Source organism: Poecilia formosa, unplaced genomic scaffold (assembly GCF_000485575.1).
Source record: "Poecilia formosa unplaced genomic scaffold, Poecilia_formosa-5.1.2 Scaffold13, whole genome shotgun sequence".
NCBI lineage: Eukaryota > Metazoa > Chordata > Actinopteri > Cyprinodontiformes > Poeciliidae > Poecilia > Poecilia formosa.
In genome coordinates, this window is record NW_006799952.1 from 2,928,892 (window position 1) to 2,950,532 (window position 21,641).

General features: G+C 38.4%; 4 protein-coding genes and 1 long non-coding RNA gene across 7 annotated transcripts in view; all 5 read right to left on the bottom strand.

Moving 5' to 3' along the window:
• LOC107835559 (uncharacterized) overlaps positions 1–2,357 on the bottom strand; it is a 22,878-nt gene extending 20,521 nt beyond the window's left edge. The window contains exon 1 of the long non-coding RNA XR_001661351.1: positions 548–2,357. This is a non-coding gene — a long non-coding RNA (uncharacterized LOC107835559). The remainder of the gene's footprint in view (positions 1–547) is intronic.
• Positions 2,358–5,342: 2,985 nt separating this feature from the next.
• On the bottom strand, positions 5,343–9,182 carry rabl2 (RAB, member of RAS oncogene family-like 2). The gene is made up of 8 exons (XM_007545632.2): positions 8,625–9,182; positions 8,508–8,537; positions 8,346–8,425; positions 8,174–8,253; positions 7,487–7,598; positions 7,225–7,322; positions 6,542–6,625; positions 5,343–6,357 (listed from the first exon to the last, which is right to left on the bottom strand). The coding sequence occupies exons 1-8, from the start codon at positions 8,729–8,731 to the stop codon at positions 6,286–6,288; spliced, it is 663 nt and encodes a 220-aa protein (XP_007545694.1). The 5' UTR covers positions 8,732–9,182; the 3' UTR covers positions 5,343–6,285.
• Positions 9,183–9,326: 144 nt separating this feature from the next.
• Positions 9,327–12,281, bottom strand: cimap1b (ciliary microtubule associated protein 1B). Of its 2 annotated transcripts, XM_007545633.2 has the most exons (7): positions 12,060–12,281; positions 11,031–11,155; positions 10,745–10,948; positions 10,524–10,625; positions 10,318–10,439; positions 10,076–10,222; positions 9,327–9,999 (listed from the first exon to the last, which is right to left on the bottom strand). In XM_007545633.2, exons 2-7 carry the CDS (start codon positions 11,140–11,142, stop codon positions 9,907–9,909), a joined length of 780 nt encoding a protein of 259 aa, XP_007545695.1. In that variant the 5' UTR covers positions 11,143–11,155; positions 12,060–12,281; the 3' UTR covers positions 9,327–9,906. The 2 variants fall into 2 exon arrangements, with proteins under 2 accessions (XP_007545695.1, XP_016523608.1); XM_016668122.1 differs by lacking the exon at positions 12,060–12,281 and having other exon boundaries at positions 11,031–11,957.
• Positions 12,282–12,551: 270 nt separating this feature from the next.
• LOC103133751 (protein tyrosine phosphatase domain-containing protein 1) lies at positions 12,552–16,749 on the bottom strand. Of its 2 annotated transcripts, none has more exons than XM_016668121.1 (13): positions 16,521–16,749; positions 15,666–15,857; positions 15,495–15,575; positions 15,296–15,414; positions 14,925–15,035; positions 14,408–14,679; positions 14,020–14,322; positions 13,678–13,932; positions 13,480–13,596; positions 13,298–13,399; positions 13,122–13,199; positions 12,882–12,992; positions 12,552–12,800 (listed from the first exon to the last, which is right to left on the bottom strand). In XM_016668121.1, the coding sequence occupies exons 2-13, from the start codon at positions 15,854–15,856 to the stop codon at positions 12,678–12,680; spliced, it is 1,863 nt and encodes a 620-aa protein (XP_016523607.1). In that variant the 5' UTR covers position 15,857; positions 16,521–16,749; the 3' UTR covers positions 12,552–12,677. The 2 variants fall into 2 exon arrangements, with proteins under 2 accessions (XP_016523607.1, XP_016523606.1); XM_016668120.1 differs by having other exon boundaries at positions 14,925–15,062; positions 16,521–16,747.
• Positions 16,750–18,279: 1,530 nt separating this feature from the next.
• Positions 18,280–21,641, bottom strand: part of LOC103133752 (ADP-ribosylation factor 4-like) — a 5,294-nt gene continuing 1,932 nt past the window's right edge. The window contains exons 2-6 of the mRNA XM_007545635.2: positions 21,537–21,617; positions 21,336–21,445; positions 20,604–20,675; positions 19,235–19,360; positions 18,280–19,133 (exon numbers count right to left, since the gene is read on the bottom strand). Coding sequence (XP_007545697.1) covers positions 19,047–19,133; positions 19,235–19,360; positions 20,604–20,675; positions 21,336–21,445; positions 21,537–21,617 — 476 coding nt within the window. The 3' untranslated portion in view covers positions 18,280–19,046. The remainder of the gene's footprint in view (positions 19,134–19,234; positions 19,361–20,603; positions 20,676–21,335; positions 21,446–21,536; positions 21,618–21,641) is intronic.

Consider the following 21,641-nt stretch of genomic DNA (forward strand, 5'->3'; position numbering starts at 1 on the left):
TTAATTTTTTATCATACATACAGAAATGTCCGTGTGATCACCTTTCTTGAGGCATAGCATGACAAGTTGCATTATGTTGTTGTTGTACGTTTTTATTTTGTTTATGGTCTTCCATCACTCTAAAGGGCATCCCGTAATGTGAGGCTAAGACCCCAGCTGAAACCCATCCCTACTGCTTCAGTCTCAGATTTTCGCCAGAGACGACTAATGAGCCAAATAATTGGAGAAAATTAGTTTTAAGTTGAGGTTTTTTTTTTTGTTTTTTTTTTTCCTTTTAAGGATTCAAATAATTGATTTACAAAGCAAAACACAATATTCAACAACGGCATGGGCCAGAATGAAATTCTGTTGGTAAAATAACCATACAAAAAAAAAATATTCAGTTTGACTCTCAGAAGTTGAAATCTCCAAGATTTAACTTTGAAAAGTTAACAGTAAAGTTCCCTGCTGGTGGAAAAGTCAGAGGCTTTTCAGTCCTCAAAAGCCAACAGAGCTGCCACAGTTATTTTAAAATTATGAAGATTTATATCCAGTGAAGTCTTTTCACACACACAACGTCCTTGCAACATAAATTTTTATCCAACGATACACCAACAGGTGCATCGTTTCTTCAGCAGTGGGGATGGGAAAGACAGTAAAAGGTCTTAAAGAAAATTCAGTACTTTACAACCTGAATGTGCAGCTGGTTTCTTTTTAGGTATACCACTCTTAGTGAGTGAAATATTATCAGCCAGAACTATTAAAAAATAAACAATGGTTGTAAAACAGAGGGGGGGAGGGAAGCTGAATTTTCTTTTAACAATACAAATCTGCAATTGTACTCATGAGCAGCTTCAGCTGGCAGTGAGAACCAGTGAGTTTTATTCATGCTACAAAGGAAAAAAAAAAGGCATTTTGGCATTCTAGCTGTCTTCTTTTCTGACAGAATGCCAGGAAATGTCTGTTACCACTAAAAACCTCTGCTCATCAGAAGCATTCAGCCAAGGCACTTTCACTTGGCAAAAACTTGTGTGCATCTTTCTTTTTTTCCCCCCCTGTCCTTTCTGAAAAGCAGGCGGTGAACAAAATCATTATATAGGAGCTGTAGGAATAGCACTCACTGCCTCACTGTGACCTCACTCTTTATTTTCCTTGTAACTGCAGTGTTAAGTTCTCCTTTCTTTCTTCTTCTGTTGCTGATTTGTTACCTTCAGCCACTGTGGGTAGATTTTGTAGCGCGTGGAACATCATATTTTACTCATTTGAATTTTAGAGTGGTGGGGAAGAAAAAAATAAACCTCCTGCCCGTTCTGAACATACTTAGACTTGTAAAAAAAAAAAAAGAAAAAAAAGAACTACAAATATTTGCTTTTTTTTTAAAATCACAAGCAATGTATATATAATAGATTTCCTATAAATTTTTGAAAAGTATATAGATCTATATATGAATGTTTGGCATATATGCATAGTTAACCACCTGTGGAAAAGGTGAGCAGATTTTATTCTTTCTATGAACTCTTGAACTTTTGAACTCTGAACTATGAACTAGGGGATGATTTGCACAAAACAAGGTGACAAGGTGCTAACATAAAAGCCACCCATCGTCCAAGCGCATGAGTGCATCTGGATTCCCTGAATCTCTCTGTGTGCTTGTTCCTCTTCACCGTGCGCGTGTGAATGAGTGCGCATGTGTGCAAATGCTTGTTTTGTTTGTCTGTTTGTTTGTTTTCAAGTCTGCGTAATTTGTTTGGGAGTGAGATGCAGAGAATGCATGCGACCGTGAGAGTGCGGTTAATTGTTGGGGTTTACATCTTTGGCGTTAGTCCACTTATAGCCTTACTGTACCATCAGAGATTGCCGGCTGTGGCTGTGTCACATAACAACACAGACACAAACACGCATACACACGCACACACACACAGAAAAATGCACACGCATTCATCTTCAACACTGAAGCTCATCATTATGTATTGTGTTTTTGTTCAGAGTTATGTCTTCAAAATGTGGACTGTTCTGCCCAAGAGGGAGAGACAGACAGACAGAGAGAGAGAGAGAGAAAGATAAGCAAAACACTGTCAAATTTTCTACTCCTGAGTCAAGACTAGAAGATCTCACCTTGGAACTGCGTAGGTGCTTCTTATGCAGTGTCACTAATTCTGTACAGCCTTTCCCAAATGGCATTTCCACTCCGCTGCACTCTGTCTGGCAGCTCTCCTTTTTCCTTTTTCAGACTTTCAGATTCTGAGTTTTGAATATGCTATATGCGATGATCCAGTGAGGAACAAACAACACACACACAAAAAAAAAAAAAAAAACTAATTTGAGATTTAAAACCAAAGTGGACACGAGTGTAGAGATCAGTCCTCCGGGAATGTGGCAGAGAAAATTAAAAAAAAAAATAAGAAAACTTACATGAATAAAAAAAAAAAAAAAAAAAAAAAAAAAATGTGCCAAAAAGTAACTTAACTGTATATTTGTCTTTTGCTTTAGGACTATCTTAGTTACAGCACTCTTAAGCTGTTATGTATTACGACAATATGGTGCCATCTCCTGGTAATCTTGAGAACTGACATTTTTTGGATCCTTTGGCATTTTCCTGCAGGTGGAAGTACATGTGCATCTCAAATAAGTTCGTTGAAAGGTTTATTTATTTCTGTTAGTCCTTTGAGAACGTGGAACTCATGTTCTATCTGGACTTATTACACACAGGTTGATATAATTCAAACGTTTAGTTCGGTTACATTTTACGATTGTGGCTCACGGATAAAATAAAATTCCCAATTTTGTTTCTTTGAAAGTAAAGATGTTACATAAAATCAAAACAAGGAATGTGTTTTTTAGATTGGTGTACAACTTATGCATTCAATATCTGGTTGGGGCTTACTTTGGATTTTGCATGAAGCGCTGCATCAGTGCTGTGTGGCATGGAGGTGATCCGCCTGTAGTTTGTGTTAATACAGGGTTTCAGCTTGTTGTTGGACCTCATCTTCCTCATGATGAAACCTCATAGATTGCGTTATCTAGGTCGAGTACTGTGATATCATGGTCATTAAACCAAGTGCTGGTACTTATGGATTAGGATTTGGATAGAAGCCATGTCCTGGTGGAGAATGAAATCAACATCTCCATGAAGCTTGTCAGCAGAGAGAAGCATGTAATGTTACTAATATGGTAGAAGGATGCGCTAGCGTTAGACTTGATAAAACCTTAAAAATCAACACCTCAAGCTGTTGCATCTAGTTTAATAGCTCTCAAGTGACATTTTGTTTATTAGGTGTAAGGTATAATCAGCAAAATTACAAGAGACAAACACTTGAATTATGTCCCTCTGTGTGTAATGAATCGACATAATAAATGGATTTTAGTTTCTCATCTAACTTTTTAAAACAAACTTTTCAATACAATCATTTACTGAGATGCACTTTTATTTCTTACTTCGTAAAGACACAGGCTATATAGATGTCTCCATATAGATTTACGTACGTATAAACATCTATACAGCCTGTGTGCTTCTACTTGCTTTGACATTTGTCCTTAAATTATGCGACATGGCAACACAGTTACATGATTTGATTGATAACAGTTATTGTTCCCAGAAAATGGTCTGATCTCAGACACAGGCTGGCCTGATTAGAGAAATGAGTTGAGAAATGAGTTGGGTTGTTGTGGAAGTTTACAACAAATAAAGACATTTTAGATGAGCAGCAAGTAACAGACTGACACATCATTAGGTCAAATAAGTTCTGCGAAGAGGTAGGCTCTATATTTCTTAATCAACAAAGCACAATCTACACAGTCGAGGAGAGAAGCAATGTGTCTTTTCTTAAAAAAAAAAAAAAAACTCCCTGGTACCCGTCGACACACTGGAACCAGTGATCTTATCATCAGAGGTTTTGTTTCTTTCATTGTTGGTTTTCTCCTTGTTTGCACTGTGAAGTTTAGAACGGTGGATGTATCACTGCAACGCCTCAGCCTTGTCTCACTTGAGAACATCCCCTTCTCGGCTTCTAATCACCCAGGCAACTCATCTACAACTTCTCTTCCTCTGGACGTGAATATCTGATACATAAGAGCCTATGCTAACAGCCCAAGCTAACCAGAGGCTACCTAGTCTTCTCCACGTAAAAAAAAATAAAAAATCAAGGGTGATGGTAAAGACTGAGGCAAGATCTGAGACGTTGCCCTGGATATCTCCACCACAGAGATATATGTTTGTTATATTATGTAATAAATTTATAATTAAAACATGAGGTGGCATATTTTTGTTCCTGCGTTAGTGTCTCATTAGTGGAAATGAGTCAGTGATGTCTTTGGTTCACAAAACACTTAAATATGCTGTTTTAGAAATGTCCAGATAATGTTAATGAAGTTGACAGGAAACAGCGGATAACAGAAAAATGGCATTCAAAGATCTGAAGATCTCCAAACAAAATGTTATTGATGTAAATAATTTAGTGATACTGACTCAGCTGCAGATATGTACATGCTCATATCAATGAGAATATTAATCTCTGGGTTTTAAAGATGTTTGAAATATTGTTTTTTACATAAAATCGTACACGTAAAAAACGAGTGATATTGTAAAATTTTATCCCCCCCCAGCGCTAACATTACATGGATAAGTCTATATTGTGTTTTTTTTTTGTTTTTTTTATCCAAGTCAAATGCATACTTACGCACTGACTAACATTTAGACAAAGATCATACTTGCGAGTAAATTCAATATTAAGTTTTTCTAATGCTCTGACGCTAGGAAAGTTGAACATTTCTAAACCTTAAAAACCTGGTTATAATAGGAAACCAACCAATTAAAACGAACTTCATCAGTTCTGCCAAAAGCAATGGCCAAAGTTTGAACCAAAATTATGCCAGCAGCTTCTTGAAGTGAAGTAGTAAAGGCTTAGGTTGGAAACCTTTAATCTATGCTTTGTTAAAAAATATTTCCCCAGTGGAGATTTCTTCCCTTTTCTTTGTCAGACTTCAGTGTTTCATATCACACAAGTTAACCAGAGAAAATACTAATCAAATTATGATTGTATTTAAGGTAAAATAAAAACTTTCCAAAGTAAATTAGTCCCATGTTAAAAAAAATCTATTACTCCCTTAGCAAATTATATCCAAGCAAAAAATAATCCGATTTTCCGGAAAATAGAGAAAACTGGACAGTGGTGGACCTTTCCAGGATTTGTCAATTTAACAAAATTACTCACTGGGTTATGTTCTGAAATAACCCAGAACATTTGTAGCACTGTGGGCCTCATTCTAATCATTAAAGCTAATGTTCATGATACAACATTAAGGGAGCAGGCAAAAATGTCTCCAAAACCTCTGGTTAGCTTAAAGAATGCAAAAAAGTCCATCTAACAGTTGTCAAGATTTTACTTTACCTTAAAATGTCAAAAGAAACTTTGAAAACATTTATGTTTTCTGAGGTTACGGTGCCTTCATGTGGCTCTAAAATCTGTTTGATCTGAAACTGTAAAAATACCAAAAAAAATAAATAAATAAAAATCCTGAAGAAATCTGAAATCTGCAAGGGAGCAAATACCTTTTTCACTGAACTACATACATTCGGCAGCATGTTGCTTTTCTACAATTTTGATTCTGTTCTGAGAATTTGGACAAATGCAAAACAAAACTTGACAAAAGGCAAAAGTTGTATCTCAAAACTTTATACCTATCAAAGTTGCTTATCTTCACAGTAACAGACTCGGGTATGACTAGCAGCTGTTTCTTATAAAACGCTGATGTTCAGTTGATTACGCGGCATCACAGCAAGATGCAGAGGGTCATGATCACAGTTGGTTATAGGGTACATTAGGCTTTCATTTACAAGGCGCTAGAAAAAAAAAAAAAAAATTACATCATAAAATTAATGCAAGTAAAGCAGCCAACAGATGCGGCAGCCTGCTGGCGCTCCACACAACACTACACACAAACACTGAGAACAGCAGGAAATACACTTTATAATTGCACATTATCTTTGCTGAGTCAGTTTTTCATGCTTCACATTGTTATTACACAGAGTACAGCTTTTGTCACACTCCAGAAAACATTCTATTAAAGCAACAATGGCTATAAGGGTTTCAAATTGTGAGCGCAGGGGCTAAAACACAGAAGCTGAAAAACTAGACGGAACCAAATTATTGCATTGGGTTCATTTCCCGGTTCCTCGCACTGGACAGATGGACAACAGTGATTGAAATTGATCACATGACCGTTTCCAGCGGGAGACTTTCAATCCAGTAAGTTAAACGTTCAAAACATTAGACAAGAATAAATAATGTGCCAGTTGATTCAGACCCTTCAAGCCAGCTCTGGACTCTCTGCTTTCAGCTCGTCCTCAGAGTTCTCCTCTTTCTTTTCCAGGGCAAAGTTCTGTGAAGGGTATGTGACAGAAAGATTCAATCTGATATTTCTTTTTTGCACTGTTAATTCCTACAACTAGATTAGCAAATGCCTTCATGTAAAAATACATTTAAAAAGGCAATTGATGGAAATTTTCAAGTCTTTGGTAGGAATCTGAAAAAAAGTATCTGAGCAGGACAACAGACAGCCATACCTCCAATTCTTCCAACACTTCATCCATGAAGTCACTGGGGTTTTGTTTGTAGTCCACTGCTCTGTTGATCATCTCTCTGAACATCTGATGGGACAGTTAATGACAGGAGAGTCATTGAGAAGTTCAAGTTTAGACCCAAGTTAAATTTCAGCAAATCTAGGATTTGAATTTAAGACCTAAGTGAATTAGGCAAAATGACTGACTTCTTTGCTTTATATTTAACTGTCTTTATATCTCGAGCAAGTTGAATATAGCTTTGTAAACTTGAATTGCTTAAATTTATTGGATTTTTACCCAATAAATTGGGTAAATGTATTGGGTAAATAAATTTACCCAATACATTTCTAAACATCAGCCCTTACTGCCATACAGTAAGGTTCAAAACTGAATAAAAAACAAGTTTACGGCAAGATTATGTCTTCTGTAATTAAGACAATAAACAGTTAGATCCTGATATGTCAACATTTCTTTCTGGTTTAATTTAAGATATTTTAAAGCCTACAATTAGATTTATTGAATCCGTTTGGAGACCATCCACAAACCATGAAGTAACACAGATTGGTATCAGTTTTAATTATTTGTACTATTATTACAGACTAAATGGAATACTGTTATTCTGTCCATTAATGTTAAAACTGCTACAAAATGAAGAGCAAACTGCTAAGAAAACAACAAAGCCAAACCTTTACTACATTGGTTCCATCCGCTGCTGAGACGAAGTAAAACGGAAGCCCCTGTTTCTTCGCAAAGCTAAAACTTCTCTGTGTGACCTTCAAGTCAGCTGCAGATGAAAGAAAGAAACACCACTTTAATCTAATAATCATTTTCCTAATCAAGAAGAAAAACCTCTTTTACAAGTAAGACAAAGCAGTGCCACATATTACACTTCATTTATTGTAGCAGCTGAAAAATAATTGTGAGTTTTAATGTCACAACCAGACTTACCATCGATTTTGTTAGCTACCACACAACAGGGAATCTCAGGTCTGTACTCTCTTAGCTCTTTATACCAGTTGGCTAAGTTTTTGTATGTGATCTTCCTTTGAACATCAAAAACCTGAGAGGAAAAACAATGAAACAACTTTCAGTTAAACAAGTAAAAATGTGTATCCAGACAGTGTAAACCATCCAGTGGAAGTAGCGATCATGCAGTTTCACAAGAAACATTGTTGGAAATGAAAAAAATCTATATCTTAATGGAAAGTATTCACCTAACAATGTGTCTTTTACACTCATTTGGAAATGGAAATGTTCCCTGAAGATCTCTGATTATAAATCTGACCATTTCAGTCTTCCTTGATCATTTTTTACAACCCCTTCTGTCTGTATTAATTTTTAAGAAAATGTTCCTAGAGTCTATGCAGTGTTCTCACATTTATCTCAGTCGTTTTGCTGCAGCCGTACAGAATGAATTTGAAGGAGGAATGATTACAATCAAATGAGGACAAAACAAGAAAAGTAGAAATGAACAAAGTAACTGTGATCAATTGGCTGACGTTAACAGAGCTCTGTGCACATGCAAATCTCCTGAATTCACATTAAATTACGACTTAAAAACAAATCAGCAAATATTATGAAACGTTATTGATTGATTTTGTTTTTTATGGTTTCAAAAAAGCAACTGTGTCTTACCATGATGCATGCATGAGCTTTGTGATAGTATGAAGGATGCATGCTCTGAAATCTCTCTTGACCAGCTGTGTCCCAGAAATCTGTGGATCACAATCAGGAACCACTCTTGAATGCAGCGTGTGATGATTTTCATCTGGGTAAAACTAATGTAACAAGAGCAAAAAACACTCACCGACTGTAACAGTCTTGTTTCCTACATTCGCTGTGTGTTTGTACAAAGTCAGCGCATATGTGGACAGCTGCTGTGGACGACTGCGCGAAGAGTGTTAAAGATCCTAAATAATCTCGACCATAAACATTTAAATTTAAAACGCACAAAGCAACGTAAGGATACAACTCGTCCATAAGAAACCGCTCCATCAGCCTGTGAGGAAAAGACAGAATCGTTGTTTCGTATGATCAGGCAGCCAGGAAGAAAGCAGGTTAATGCGTTATTTGAGCTGAGACTCACTTTGATTTACCCACTGCGCTGTCTCCCAGGCAGATGATCTTCACTTGTTCGCGTGCATCGTATTTCTTTTGGTCTAGTTCAGGGATGCAGCCAATGTGATCAGCCATTTCCCCCCCCTGATTTCTCAGCAATGTGTCGTGTTAAAGAGGACTTGAGAACCACCAGGTGAATCTCCTCGGTCAGAGTTAATATAGAACCGCTAGTTAGCCTGCCATCAGCAGCCAGCTAGCTTCTTTAGCCGATTACTCAACTGCTTCAACAGTGTTTATTTTGCCATATTAGAACAACACCTAAACTGACGAGAGCACGGTTACCGTTACTGGCTTCATGCTCAGGCTTGTAATGAGTTTTCGGACATTACGTTTCATTGGTCATCCCTGTTAAAGATGTAACAACTCCGCTAATTACAACCTAGAGAATAAACAATGACTGAGCTTATTAAAACGGCTGTTGTTTACCGCAGAAGAGATTCTGGTCCAATTTCTGAGAGGAAACTGTTCGGTGAACGCACGACGTCCCGGACTATTTTCGTTTCTATGCAACAGGGACGCACACAGGACCACTGATCTCTGTTAAGCTGTCCTTACAAATGCCTGTCTGAAAATGAAAACCCACTAAATTCAATTAGATGTCATTCATTCATTCATTCATTCATTCATTCATTCATTCATTCATTCATTCATTCATATACTTTTAGACAGAGTACAGTGTTTTTTAGGGACTCACGCACAGTTTTATTTGGGAACCAATAAACAAAACAATCAACAGAACAACAAAAAAAAGAAGAAAATTGTAACTAAAAAGACTTAATTAAATTTAGAAGTAAGCTTATTGCTAACGAACCTGACAAAGTGAGATATATAAACAGTATTAGAATACTTAACGATAAGTTTTCTAATAAGTGCTTTTGAAGTGCCCGTGCACTCCAAAGCAAACATTTGCTTAGCATAGATTTCTTGTACTTTTTTCCTGGTAAAATTGTGGGGGGAAAAAAAAAAACAAAAAAAAACATCCAGTAGAGTTTTTGGAAAAAAACAAGAACCAGGATTCAAAGACAATCACGAAGCATTATTTCCTGATTTCCTTTTGTTCATTAAATATCTTTAAAACTAAAATTTTAAATCCATCCAAAATAAATGTAATTTGTTGGTATTTTGAAGAAAAAAATCCTTCTGATAATTTAATATTAAAGTATGAACAACATGACAGGGCAAATATGATCAAACATGATCTCAAGAGTTGTGATTTGTTTTTTCTTTTATCTAAAGCCAGCTTTCTTCCTTTATTCATCTGCGTTTGTAATGAGGGGTGCAATGTATTGTGAATGACGGAATCCAAAGGTGAAACTGGGAGCTTTTGCTCTTGTAAAGGTGACCTAGGATGAAAACGATATATATTTTAACAAGTATAACACCTGGAGCCTGTTCTTATAAAAATAGGATGTTTCTTACACGCTCAGGATAGTGTGCTCCTGGGCCGGGTTTTCTTGTGTTTTCCTCAGGAGCAAAGTTGCGTCCCTTTATACTGTACTGTGGAGGTTTCTGCCTATATATAGAGGGATCCACAACTTTATAGGCTGCAGGGCCTGGAGACGGAGTCTGGAGGAAAAGTCACAGGACAGAAATATCAGTATTTCAAGGTTTTTTGTGGGTTTTGTTAGGTCTTATTTAGGGACCAAGTATTCTTTGTAAACCTTGTTAGGGTCTTCGTGGAAGCTTCCAATTTTACCGCGGCCTTGAAGTGTGTAGTTGGGTGCTGAAGGTGCAACTGCAGTTTTACAGCCCAGCATGGGAGGCAGAGTGTAGGTGGCTGGACCTGCAGTATTAGTAAGATATATATATTTTTTTTATCTGCCTTCTGAGGTGAACCTACTTCTATACACCATAATATAAATACTACCTGGCATTTGGGTGTTAATGCGATCTCTTCTCCTCCCATACAGGGAATAAGCAGGAGCTGAACGGATGGTCATCTTTCCAGAACGCTCTGGGGAATATTGGCCTATAAGACGCCAAGGAAAATGAGAAACAGACCCAGATGAAAGATAAGTTTGTTGTATATTGCTAATGTCAGTACATGTGTGCATTTCCGAAACACATTTCTAAAACAGCTCCACTGACCTGGTCCGGGCACATGGGACATTTGAAGCTGCTTCGGTCGGCCGAGAAGAGAAAATGCAGGCATTTTACTTCTGCCTTTCATGGTCATGTTGGAAGGGATCAGATATCTTGGACCAGGAGAGCAGTTTGTATGCGCTTCCTCATGACGAGCACCAAAGGAGAACATTGGTGCTTTATATTTGGTAGGATCATGCTGAGAAGCACCTTTTCAGACCAGAGGCAGTTATGTTACCTTCATACGTATCAATAATACATCTACTGATAGAATATTCAATTTTGCTCCCACCTATAAGCCCAGGAAGGGAATATTTGGGCCCTGGGCTCCCATAGAGAGCAGCTATAGGCCCCCTTGGTCTGTGAGGCCTCCAAGATCCAACCCAAAGCTCATCACTTGGCATTGCTTTGAGAAAACTGATTAGCATTTGAGTTATAAAAAAAGACGTTCAGTCAGAAATTTGCTTTATTTTCTCTCAAAGTATTTGCCACTCTATAATGTTCTCCTGTTTTCAATATTAGCTACATACATATTCAGTTAGCACAAAGTTTATTCTATATCACAAGTCAAGATTATTGAAGTCTAGACTTTGACTAAACCCTTCTGAGAAACTTAAAAAGAACAAAAGCAATAGTCCATCAGACTGCCCTGTAATTTCTGGCTGTTGGTATGACGTTCTTTTCCTGAAATTTTGTGTTAGTTTTACACCAGATATAACAACATGCATACCATCCATAAAGTTCTCATGGCTTCCTGGCCATGTGGCCTGGCAGAGATTTAAGCAGGAGCTAAAAAAAGCCCATGAGGAGGATTAGCAGTGTTTGCCATAGCTGGTGCCATCCATGACATGTAAGCTGTGAAATATCGTCTCTGCTGCCAGGATATTCAGCTGTTAGCATGTCATGACAGTCAAAACACTGTCATATAGCAACAGTCTTCAGTCAGAGTTTCCTTCAACTTCATTGCAAGACTGATTGCTACTGGAAATCCTTTCTCCCCACAGCTTCACCACAAAGACTCTTTAAATATATTTGGATGATGTGAGTAGAATATTTACTTTCCCATCTGGAATAAACAGTGTAGTTGAATTACATAAATGTACAGTGAAATTTGCTACAGATTTACATAAGTCTTTTATTCCCCATTTTCAACATAATGAGGTTCAAATGGAAATTCTGGAAATTCACTTATGAAATGACTAAAAAACACAAAAAACAGTGAACAACTACTGTAAAAAAAAAAACACCGCAACATTGCACAAATTGAAAACAACATTTTATTGGCAGGTACTAAATTTAATAAACAGATGGATGACTTTACCTGATAAATTTCCCCGTCCAGTTGCGAGTGTGTGTTTCATACTTTATCCTGAACCTCGGCAGGTCCAGTGAACCCAAACACAGATTGTGTATTTCTCGGCATTGCTGCTATGGCAACATTGTCATGGAAAGGACTCTTGCAGTCGCGCTCAATATGTGTTTAGAGTTTTCTTTTTTCTTTTTCTTTTTTTTCTAGAAGTGCGGAGGAAGTCAGGGATGTGAAAAGAAAAACATTCAAAATGCAGATCCTGTAAATGATTTATTAGTTATGAAAGGCTGGGCCGCCTCTGTGGATGCACTGCTTGGATTTGGCTTTGACTTAGGTTAACCATTTAAAGAAAATATTAACTGACTTCACTTTAACAGCCAGAAATGTTGTTTTGTTTCTTAATGCAAGAAGCTGGTATAAATGATCGCATTAATTTTGTCAGTTATGCTTTTGTTTAATTCATGACTGTAACAGTGACATCACAGAAATGAAGGAGCCACAAAGTTCTGATATCACATTTTTATTCATATGTTTTATGGAAATGTTTTGAATCCAATTACTTAACTAACAATTTCAGGGAAATCTTTGAAGTCCATTCAGTTGTCTTGTGTTTGTTTTTATTTAAACTCCTCAAAGTGTAGCATTGATGCTGCAGGCCCTCTTGATTTTTCTGTGCATACTGAAAGTTTCTCTCAAACTGGCCTGGAGGACTTTCATCAAGGGACCAAGGATTCCAATTTTCTCTTGAGGACTCTGTTGGGTAGAAAAAAATAATACAGTTAGTTTTAAAGCATTAACATTAAGGTAAACATCTTAACTCTGAGGTTGTTTTACCCTTGTAAGTGTACAAATGAGCCGTCGGAGGATGGCATCCTCTCTGTGTGGACACAGGCTGATCACTGTACTCACACAACTCAGCAGGCAATAAATTGTATGTCTCTGTGGCTGTAAATATCGGGGAAAAAATAGGGAAGACAGGCAATGTTAATTTTTATGATGTTAAAATGATAGAGAAATTAATATTGGACATCCACACTGAGAACATTTTTTCTGAAAATATGTTTTGGTACTTGCCTTCTTTAGAATGCTGAGAGGCTTTCTGTTGTTTCCTACTTTTAACCTTTCTACATCCTCACTGCTCAGAACAGGATCCTAGATCAGAGACAGAGAGGTAAATATAAACTAGGGTTCTAAAAAGGAATGGACAGTGTGGAAAATTTGTTTTTTTTTTTTGCTTGATACAAACTGACCCTTAACTTCTCCAACCAGGTCCACAAGAGACAACAAAGGACCTGAGGATCTGACTCAGTGACAAGCAGGGCCCATCCACAATCACTGCTGTTCAGTTCCTCCTTCAGAAAGCATGGGAGTTAATACAGTGAAAGACAAGTGATGTAATTATATGAGAGACGTGGAGAACTCTTATTTGTACCTGCAGCAGAGCCGATCTCTGTAGAACGGTCTCACCTGGAGGACCTTGATCTGCCATTGCTTTGGCTACCTGTCGGGCAATCAAGGTTGGGCCAGGGGTCTGTAGATTTCTGTACAACTTTATATGAGAGAGAAGAGAATTTTTGCTGCATTTTGAACAAACATATCACTTTTCCTTTAAGGAAAAAAAATACTGTACCTCCTGGCTGGAGCTGCATTTCAGGATTTCCTTTTTAGCTGAGCTTTTTGGCATTTTTGTGCAGCTGCTGCTTGTTTTTATGTTTGTCGCTGCAGTGTTGAGCATGTGGAACTCCTTTCTGAGATATAGTTGCCCAAATGAAAATGTGCCAAAGACTGGACTAACTGGTCTGAGATCAGCATGTAGGAGATCCTGTAAGCACCAGTGCTTCTCATCTCCGAGAGCAGCGGTGCAGTACGAGTTCAGTTCCTGGTCCTTCAAGAGAGAAGGCATAACAGTGAGTATCACCTCCGCAGCCGGCTCAAAACTATTAAAATATTTACAATTGCGAATGCGTTTCACCTCATACACTATGATCTTAGTAACGTCAGATTCACTGTAGCTACGTTTGTCCAGCAACACCTCGCGCTTCCTCTCTAGGAACCCCAGAGGCTCGTCCCAGGAGGACACTGACCCTGAGCCGGCCCACGAGCCTTTACGGCCTTCGCTCAACAAAGGCAAATACTGCTTGGACACAAGAGTCTCTCTCACAGCCCTGCTCAGAACCCTCAGAGCTGATCTCTTCTCCAGTTCAGCGTGGACCTCCGGAGGAGAGGCCAGACCCAGAGCCAGGCAGGAGAGCCGCACACACAGGAGGTACACCACCTGATCAAATGGGGTCAGAAAGGATGTCCAGGTTAACTGTGACACAGTGCAGTGTAGAAAGACAAGAGTAGTGTCACGGCTCAACCTTGGGAGTGTGTCTGAGTCTGCGTGCCTCCCGGCCGTGAAGCAGCAGAGCTTGTCGGTTTAAGTAGTGCTGGAGGGTGAAAGGGGCCCCGTGCCGCAGGCTGAGGTCTGGGTACTGAGTGAGTTGCGTGCCGAGCAGGCGGGCAAAGTCAAACACCTGGTTTATCTGTGACCGGGTCTGGATAGAACGAGGCCTTTTAATGCGCACGTAGTGAACCGCTTCGCTGGGGCTTATGCGCAGGGTGTAGACGAGGTAACAAGCTATCAGGACGCCTTTTAAAGAGCAAGAAGAGAACAGCAACAAACACCCAAGAACTCTGAGCATCAAATAGTGTCATGCAAAAGTATTAATACCATTTAAACGTTTGCCCATTTTGTCACAGTAAAACAACAAAACTCAATTTGATGATGTTAGGATTTTATTATCCTGGTAAAAATAAAAACAATAAAAAATAAAGGCATGAGAATACTTTTGCAAGGCATTGAACGTGAAAACCAAATGCAATATTTAATCTTGCCTGTCCTGCCCAGGCCTGCGTGACAGTGAACGGCTACACGTCCTTCTTTCACAGCAAAGGCCAAAACCTTCACCCCGTCGATGATCCCAACAAGAGACGACACACCGAAGTCTGGCATCCCAAAGTTGTAAAAGTAGACTGAAAATGAATAGATTAAAATAGGATTGCAGGGCTGCCTCGTGTTTAATAAAGAGTCATTTGATTTGAATTTATCCCTGGCTGCTGTGGGGGGGCGGGGAGCAGTGCAGAATATCATATAAAGTCTAATAATATCTTTTCCCCAGTGTAACACAATAACAACTCGCTCTGCTGCTTTAACTTTTTCCTGCTAATGTAATGTATGCCTCAAAATAAGCGTATTAGCTTCTCACTTTTATTGTCCATGAAGGTCTGCGGAGAGTAAGTGAAACCACTGTCAAGGTCTAGAGGAGGCCCACAGTGAGCATGCTCCCCGGGGAGCTGCATGTTGATGATGGACCTGATCTTCAACCTGCAAACAAAGAAGCCAGTCGAGTCGTTTTGTATGTGTCTTAATGGATTTTGAGACAAAAATGTGAGTCAAGCGATTACCTTTGAAATTGCTCTATGATGTTGTACTTCTTGATGAGCTGATTGGATGGACGAGCCATTGCTATTATGTCATCGGTCACCCTGGAACAGTTGGGGGTTCACAACCGACAAACTATCCTTTATTTTATATTCTGCACCATAATCTTTGAGACTGCAGTCACATCTTCTCACCAGGAGGAGAAAAGGCCTCGAATGACTTGCTGGTTCGATTTCCAGCATTCTGGTCCCTCATAGCGACAGTCTTTTCCTCCACAGGCCAGCAGACAGAGGAGCTTGGGTGGGATGGCTCTCACCAGGTTCTCCCTGGCCTGAGAGTAGGACGGCCTTGGAACTGGTACATGTGGGCTCGAACTTGGCATCATCCTGCGAACACAGACCTGGCCCTGAATTTTGAGCCCCGATTTACAGCACGCCATATAACGGCAATTTACTAGAGAAAAGTAATTTCAGTCCAATCATAAATGCATTCCAATTGTCCCTATTAGGCAGTGCATCAAGTTCAGTTTGGTTTACAAGTTTTCTGTTGAAGAAAACCCAGTAGATTACATCAATTCATTAATTTGCAGCAATTCCTCATACCGAGCATGAATGAGGTTGAAGAAGACAGAAAACCCATGGGAAGGCCAATTTACATTTTTGCAAACTAACAATAAGTTCACCCTAAAAGTTTCATCTCCATGATAAAACAGTGGTGGTAGAATGTGATAATGCTTTATCTCAGCAGGGCCAGTTGATCAGTGGAAAGCTGAATGGCGATAAATGCAGGACAATCCTTGTTTACAACCTGCTAGAAGATGCAAAAGCCGTGCCTCAAGCGAGGTGAATACAAATTCAAGTCATTTCACTTTACAATCATGTGCCATGTTGTGTTGGTCCATCACATAAAGTCCTAATCAAATACTTTGATGTTTGCTGCTCTAATCTGACAAAACATGAACGGGTTCAAAGGATACAAGCCCTAAAATAAACCCAACAAACATTCAAAATGATCTGACAGCTCATATAATAATCACTTTGATGGCTTACCTTAGTTGTTACGATGAACACTACAGCTGTTAATCCCATTTAATTTATTCCCCAGCAATAAAACCTTTGAAATAGCGACAGAAAGGCTCTGGACACACATGTGCCCCTCTCTCTTGACCCTCTCTGCTCACACACTAACAGAACCGAGTGATGAGCCAGCGCCACTAAGCCTGATTAGCTGTCATAATTACATTAGAAAAGACATTCATGCAGCGTAGCAAGCCAATTATACAACGCTTATTCCTTCACCCCTCCAAATGACCTAATTACTTGCAAATAGCCATGGTACCATACATGAATTCGCTTTGCTTGTGATGTTGACAAATTGAATTATTAACCATAGCCTCACAGGCCGAGTTTGCATGGAAGAAGTCTGGGCAAATTTAAATGCAGTAAGAAATTGAAAAAAAACAACAAAAAGAAGTAGCTCATCTGTTGTTTTCCGGTGAGATTATAACCCCGCAGTCATTTGAACCGTTCTTAAACTTTACATTTATTAAGATTATCTCCGGACACAGCGTCTCTCAGCATCCAGCAACAGGAGCCGCTTGGTCATGACGGTGTGAAGCTGTAAGCTCCACCTCACCCATCTCTGCTCAGTTCCCCGTAACAGCCGTGTTTGAGTCACAGTTTAAGACACTGCGGAGCCAAGTGTCAATGTTTTATTTTAAGAAGCAACGTATTTGTACTGGAAATAACACGTATTCTTGATTTGACCATCTCCAAAATGCATAACTAGCGTGTGCTAAATACATTTTAGTTGAGAAATTTCAAATCTTCATAAAGTATATGAGAAATGTATCAAGCTGATTAGTTGATCAACTGATCTAAGGCATATGAGATGAGTTGAATTAGAATCAGAAATAATTTCATCCTCAAGGGGTAGAAAAAAAAAATCACTTAATTGAAAGTTAGTGCTACCCAGGAGTTAAAATATTAGAAAATACAAATATAAGCACAAGTACTATAAAAAGTTTTAAAATAGACATAGCTAATTTAACAATCTTCTTATGAAATAATTTAAATTGACCTGATTCTCTCATAATCAGGACTTTGAGCAACAGCGTATGTATAGTTATGCCCAATACTATTCAGAACTCTGATGGATTGAAGTTGTGCTTATTCCTCATATGAAATGTGGATAGCAGCGTAAAAGGAGTACAAGTTTTGAAAAAACCAATTCGCCTTTGCTTGCATTTGAAAACAGCCTGATAAATATCATTAGACTCAAAGTAATCTGTGTGAAAATCTTTATGAGAAGCGTTTTGCATCTTTTCATGCTCTTCTTGCCGTAACACTAATCTTTAGTTCCCTCTTCAGATTTTTTTTTTTTTCCCGTTTTCAAAGGTCTTTCCAGTGGCATGCTTAAAAATTAAAACTCCAAACTTCTTTTTAGGTGCAGATCTGCACAATCATAACAGTGGCTTTATTCAGAGCTTTTTGTTTTAAAAGACACTGACAACAAATATCTCAAAGCTGGAATGTACACTAAGATAAACTGATAGGTCAGTATGCTGTGTTTTATTAAAGAGAAAGAGGAAAGTAATTAATACTTTACAGTGTTTGATACACAGTACAACAAAGTCAAAATTATATGTTGCTGGAAATAATAATAAAAAAATAAAAGGAGAAAATAAAACGAGACTTCACAGTGTCGCAATGTCTCAGGTCCTGTGTCAACACTGAGAAAACACTTCCTTCCTCCTTTGGGCCGAAGCTACTTTCTGTTAGATGACAGGAAAAAAAAAAAAAAAAAAACTTTGCTGGTTTTAAAGCAGAAAAACAAAGCATGTGAAAACAAATTCACAAGAAACTGAGATAAGTGAGATCCAGAGTTTATAAGGAAGCTGCAAGACATTAATATATACTCACAGTGGTGTGGTTCTGCTGCAACATGGCATATAATGCAGCACAAAGCAGAGAGTTGCATAACTTCACCTCGCAAAAGCACAAAGACATAAATGCATCACGAGGAGAAGCTTCACCTAATAATGCAACATGAAATGAATAACTGAGGTCTACACCACAGGGGACCAGAAGGCAATCTGGGTTTTTTTGTTGTTTTTTGGCACCAAACTACAAGCAAATTATTCATCAAGCTACAGAACTGCTGGCACAGAAGTAAAACAAAAGACCAAGCATCCAGAAATTAAATAACAGCAGGGGGGGGTATGGCAATTAACAGCTTGAGGGAGACCACCAGTCGACCTCTACCGTCAACCCTAAATTTGTAAATGCATTTCTTTCTGTGAAATTTCTAAACATATAATTTGCTCACCATGAAACAGGAAGTGTACATGAATGAATGTGAAAAGGAAAGACCATGCACAAAGAAACTACTGAATATATTTAAAAACAGAGGTTATCATAACTGAGTTAACTGTCCAACAGGCTGGAGATTTTTCTCTTTTTTTCTTTTGTAAACATTGGTGCTAAAACAAACTGGCTCTGGATTGAACGTCTGAGTCTTTTCTCATGCCCCGTGTTGATCAGTCACACTCTGCTGTCCGTCCAGCCGATCCTTCATTAGTTCTTCGACAGCTCTTTGGACAGCCAGTCAAGTCCTTCATACAGCCCGGTGCCCTGGGTGGCGCAGGTGGATTCGATGTGCCACTGTGGAGAGAAAAGGGCATGTGGCTCTCAGAGGGGGGAGGGCGGGTTGACCATCACGACTCAATAAAGTCCACCGATTCAAAGCGAGGGTGATTACTCACTTTTCTGCTGCGAAGTGAATGTAAGCCGAGTCTCTCTGCCAGTTCGCTGACCGTTATGGCATTTGGAAGGTCCTGCTTATTGGCAAATACCAGCAAGACGGCATCTCTCAGCTCATCTTCCTGAAGCTGCAAGAATTACAGATTCCCTGTCAGATACAGCGGCACAGATTCATTTGGCCAAAAGTCAAAAATAGCAAACTATGACCCGGTCCACTCTTGATTTGTGATCACCAGGTGAAATACTGAAAAATATGTATATATATATTTTTTTCCTATTTATACATTCATCAAAACTAAGAATTACGACAAATTTCAGTCTAATGCATGACCTACCGCCATATCTTCTGGTGGAATTTGACTTTAGTGATTTGATGCACAAATAAGGATAAGTTTGTAAGTCAATAGTTTTCTGTAAAACTTAACAGACAGGCTTGTTTTCTCTGATGAAAGACAGATGAGTTCTTAAAAGTCATCAAGAAATCAAGAAATTAGTGATGGTTAAAAAAAAAAGAAAATCTGACCGACTATCCAATTTACAGAAAGAAAAGGGTCAAAAAAAAAAAAAATCTGACCGACTATCCAATTTACAGAAAGAAAAGGGTCCATAAAGAACATTATGAAATCAGAAACACGACGAGCCGCACGACTGATTGATGACATTCAGTCTTTCCCCAGAAACACGTCTGAATCCTGTCTTAGGTTTTGCTCATTTCTCTCAATCAAAAAGGCCCAAATCCTTCAAAGGTTTTCTGAACAGAGTCCAGAATTCCTTTAAGCGCCCGACTACTTTGGAGGCCATGCAGCAAAAAAAACAAAATGTCATTTACCCAAACAGTTTGACACAAATTACATCTACACTTTGATATTCTTTTTCCATCACTATAAGCTTTAAGGTAAAAAAAAATATATAAAGTGCCAAAAATAAATAAATAAATAACATATTGTGAAAAAAGTTTTCACTGGGAAGTAGATTCAAAGCAATGCTGCCACTCAGAACTGGGCCGTTTATGATTTAACCTCATAATAAGATTTAAAAACCTCTTAAAGGCGACTTAGAGAAAGAAAGTGAAACCTTTGATCGTCACTGTTGCTCAAAGATGAGCTGAGTCAGAGCCATGAATACATAAATGCTGCTGGAACGAATGGAGAATTATTACTGTTGCTTTTAATGACCTCATCTCTTAGACATTTATCCTGCTGTGAACTCCCGCAGCTACAAAACCAGCTAAACCTCTTCTGGCAATGATAACATCGAACAAGCCTTTCTTGTAAACTCCAAGGAATTTTTGGACACCCTCAGCTAATGACAAAAAAAAAAAAAAAAAAAAATCCAAACATCAGGTTTAATGTCACGTGTTTGATAACATACCATTTTGGAGAGCTCCTCCGCAGACTCAACAATTCGTTCTCTGTCATTACTGTCCACTACGAAGATAAGACCCTAAGAAATAAAAAAAGAAAAGAAAAAAAGAGAAGAATTACAATGGAATAGATGTTTAGTATTGCACAATTAATATCATGTTTAGATCTAATACCAAACCAATATTAGCCTTATGTTCAGTTATTTTTCAGGAAAACATCAAGATTTTCCAGCTAAATTTGAAAATACCTCCTCATAACTAACATTTTATTCAGATCAAGCACAGAGAACAATCATCTTTAGTACTTTACTGCAACTTTTTTTTGTGACTTCACCACGTTAAACGGCGATTGTTTATCACGTTGCAACTTTTTCATGCAGCAGAAGGAAAAGATTTGCCTTGGAATCACTCGTTGAGTGATAAAGCAATTTCGCCTTATTTGACCTGTCCAAGAACTAGAAAGTTCTGCTTTTTGCGTACCTTATTTTAATCTAATATCTACGTTTTGCTTTCTGCTACAAACAAAAACTACGGACTGAACATTCTCCAAGTCAACAACAGGAAAGGAAACAAGGAAGCAAAACAACAGAGTAAGAAAGGAGGAAAGAATAAAACATCTCAGGAGTTTAACAGCTGAATCACTGCACTGTGATAAATCCCCTCCTGAAAAAGTTTCACATCACGTTGTAGCTGCACAACGGGGTTTTCTCTGTAACTTCAAACCAGAGTTGGTCTCATACCTGTGTGTTCTGGAAGTAATGCCTCCAGAGAGGTCTGATCTTGTCCTGGCCACCCACATCCCAAACGGTGAAGCTGATATTTTTATATTCTACCGTCTCCACATTGAAACCTTTCACGGAAAAGGGACAGACCAAAAACATAATCATGAAAAACAGAGAAATACTTCAAAAAAAAAAAAAATAAATAAATAAAATCCATACCAATGGTTGGGATAGTGGTCACAATTTCACCAAGCTTCAGTTTGTACAGGATTGTTGTTTTTCCAGCAGCGTCTAGTCCAACTGAGGAAAGTAGAAAGAATATGA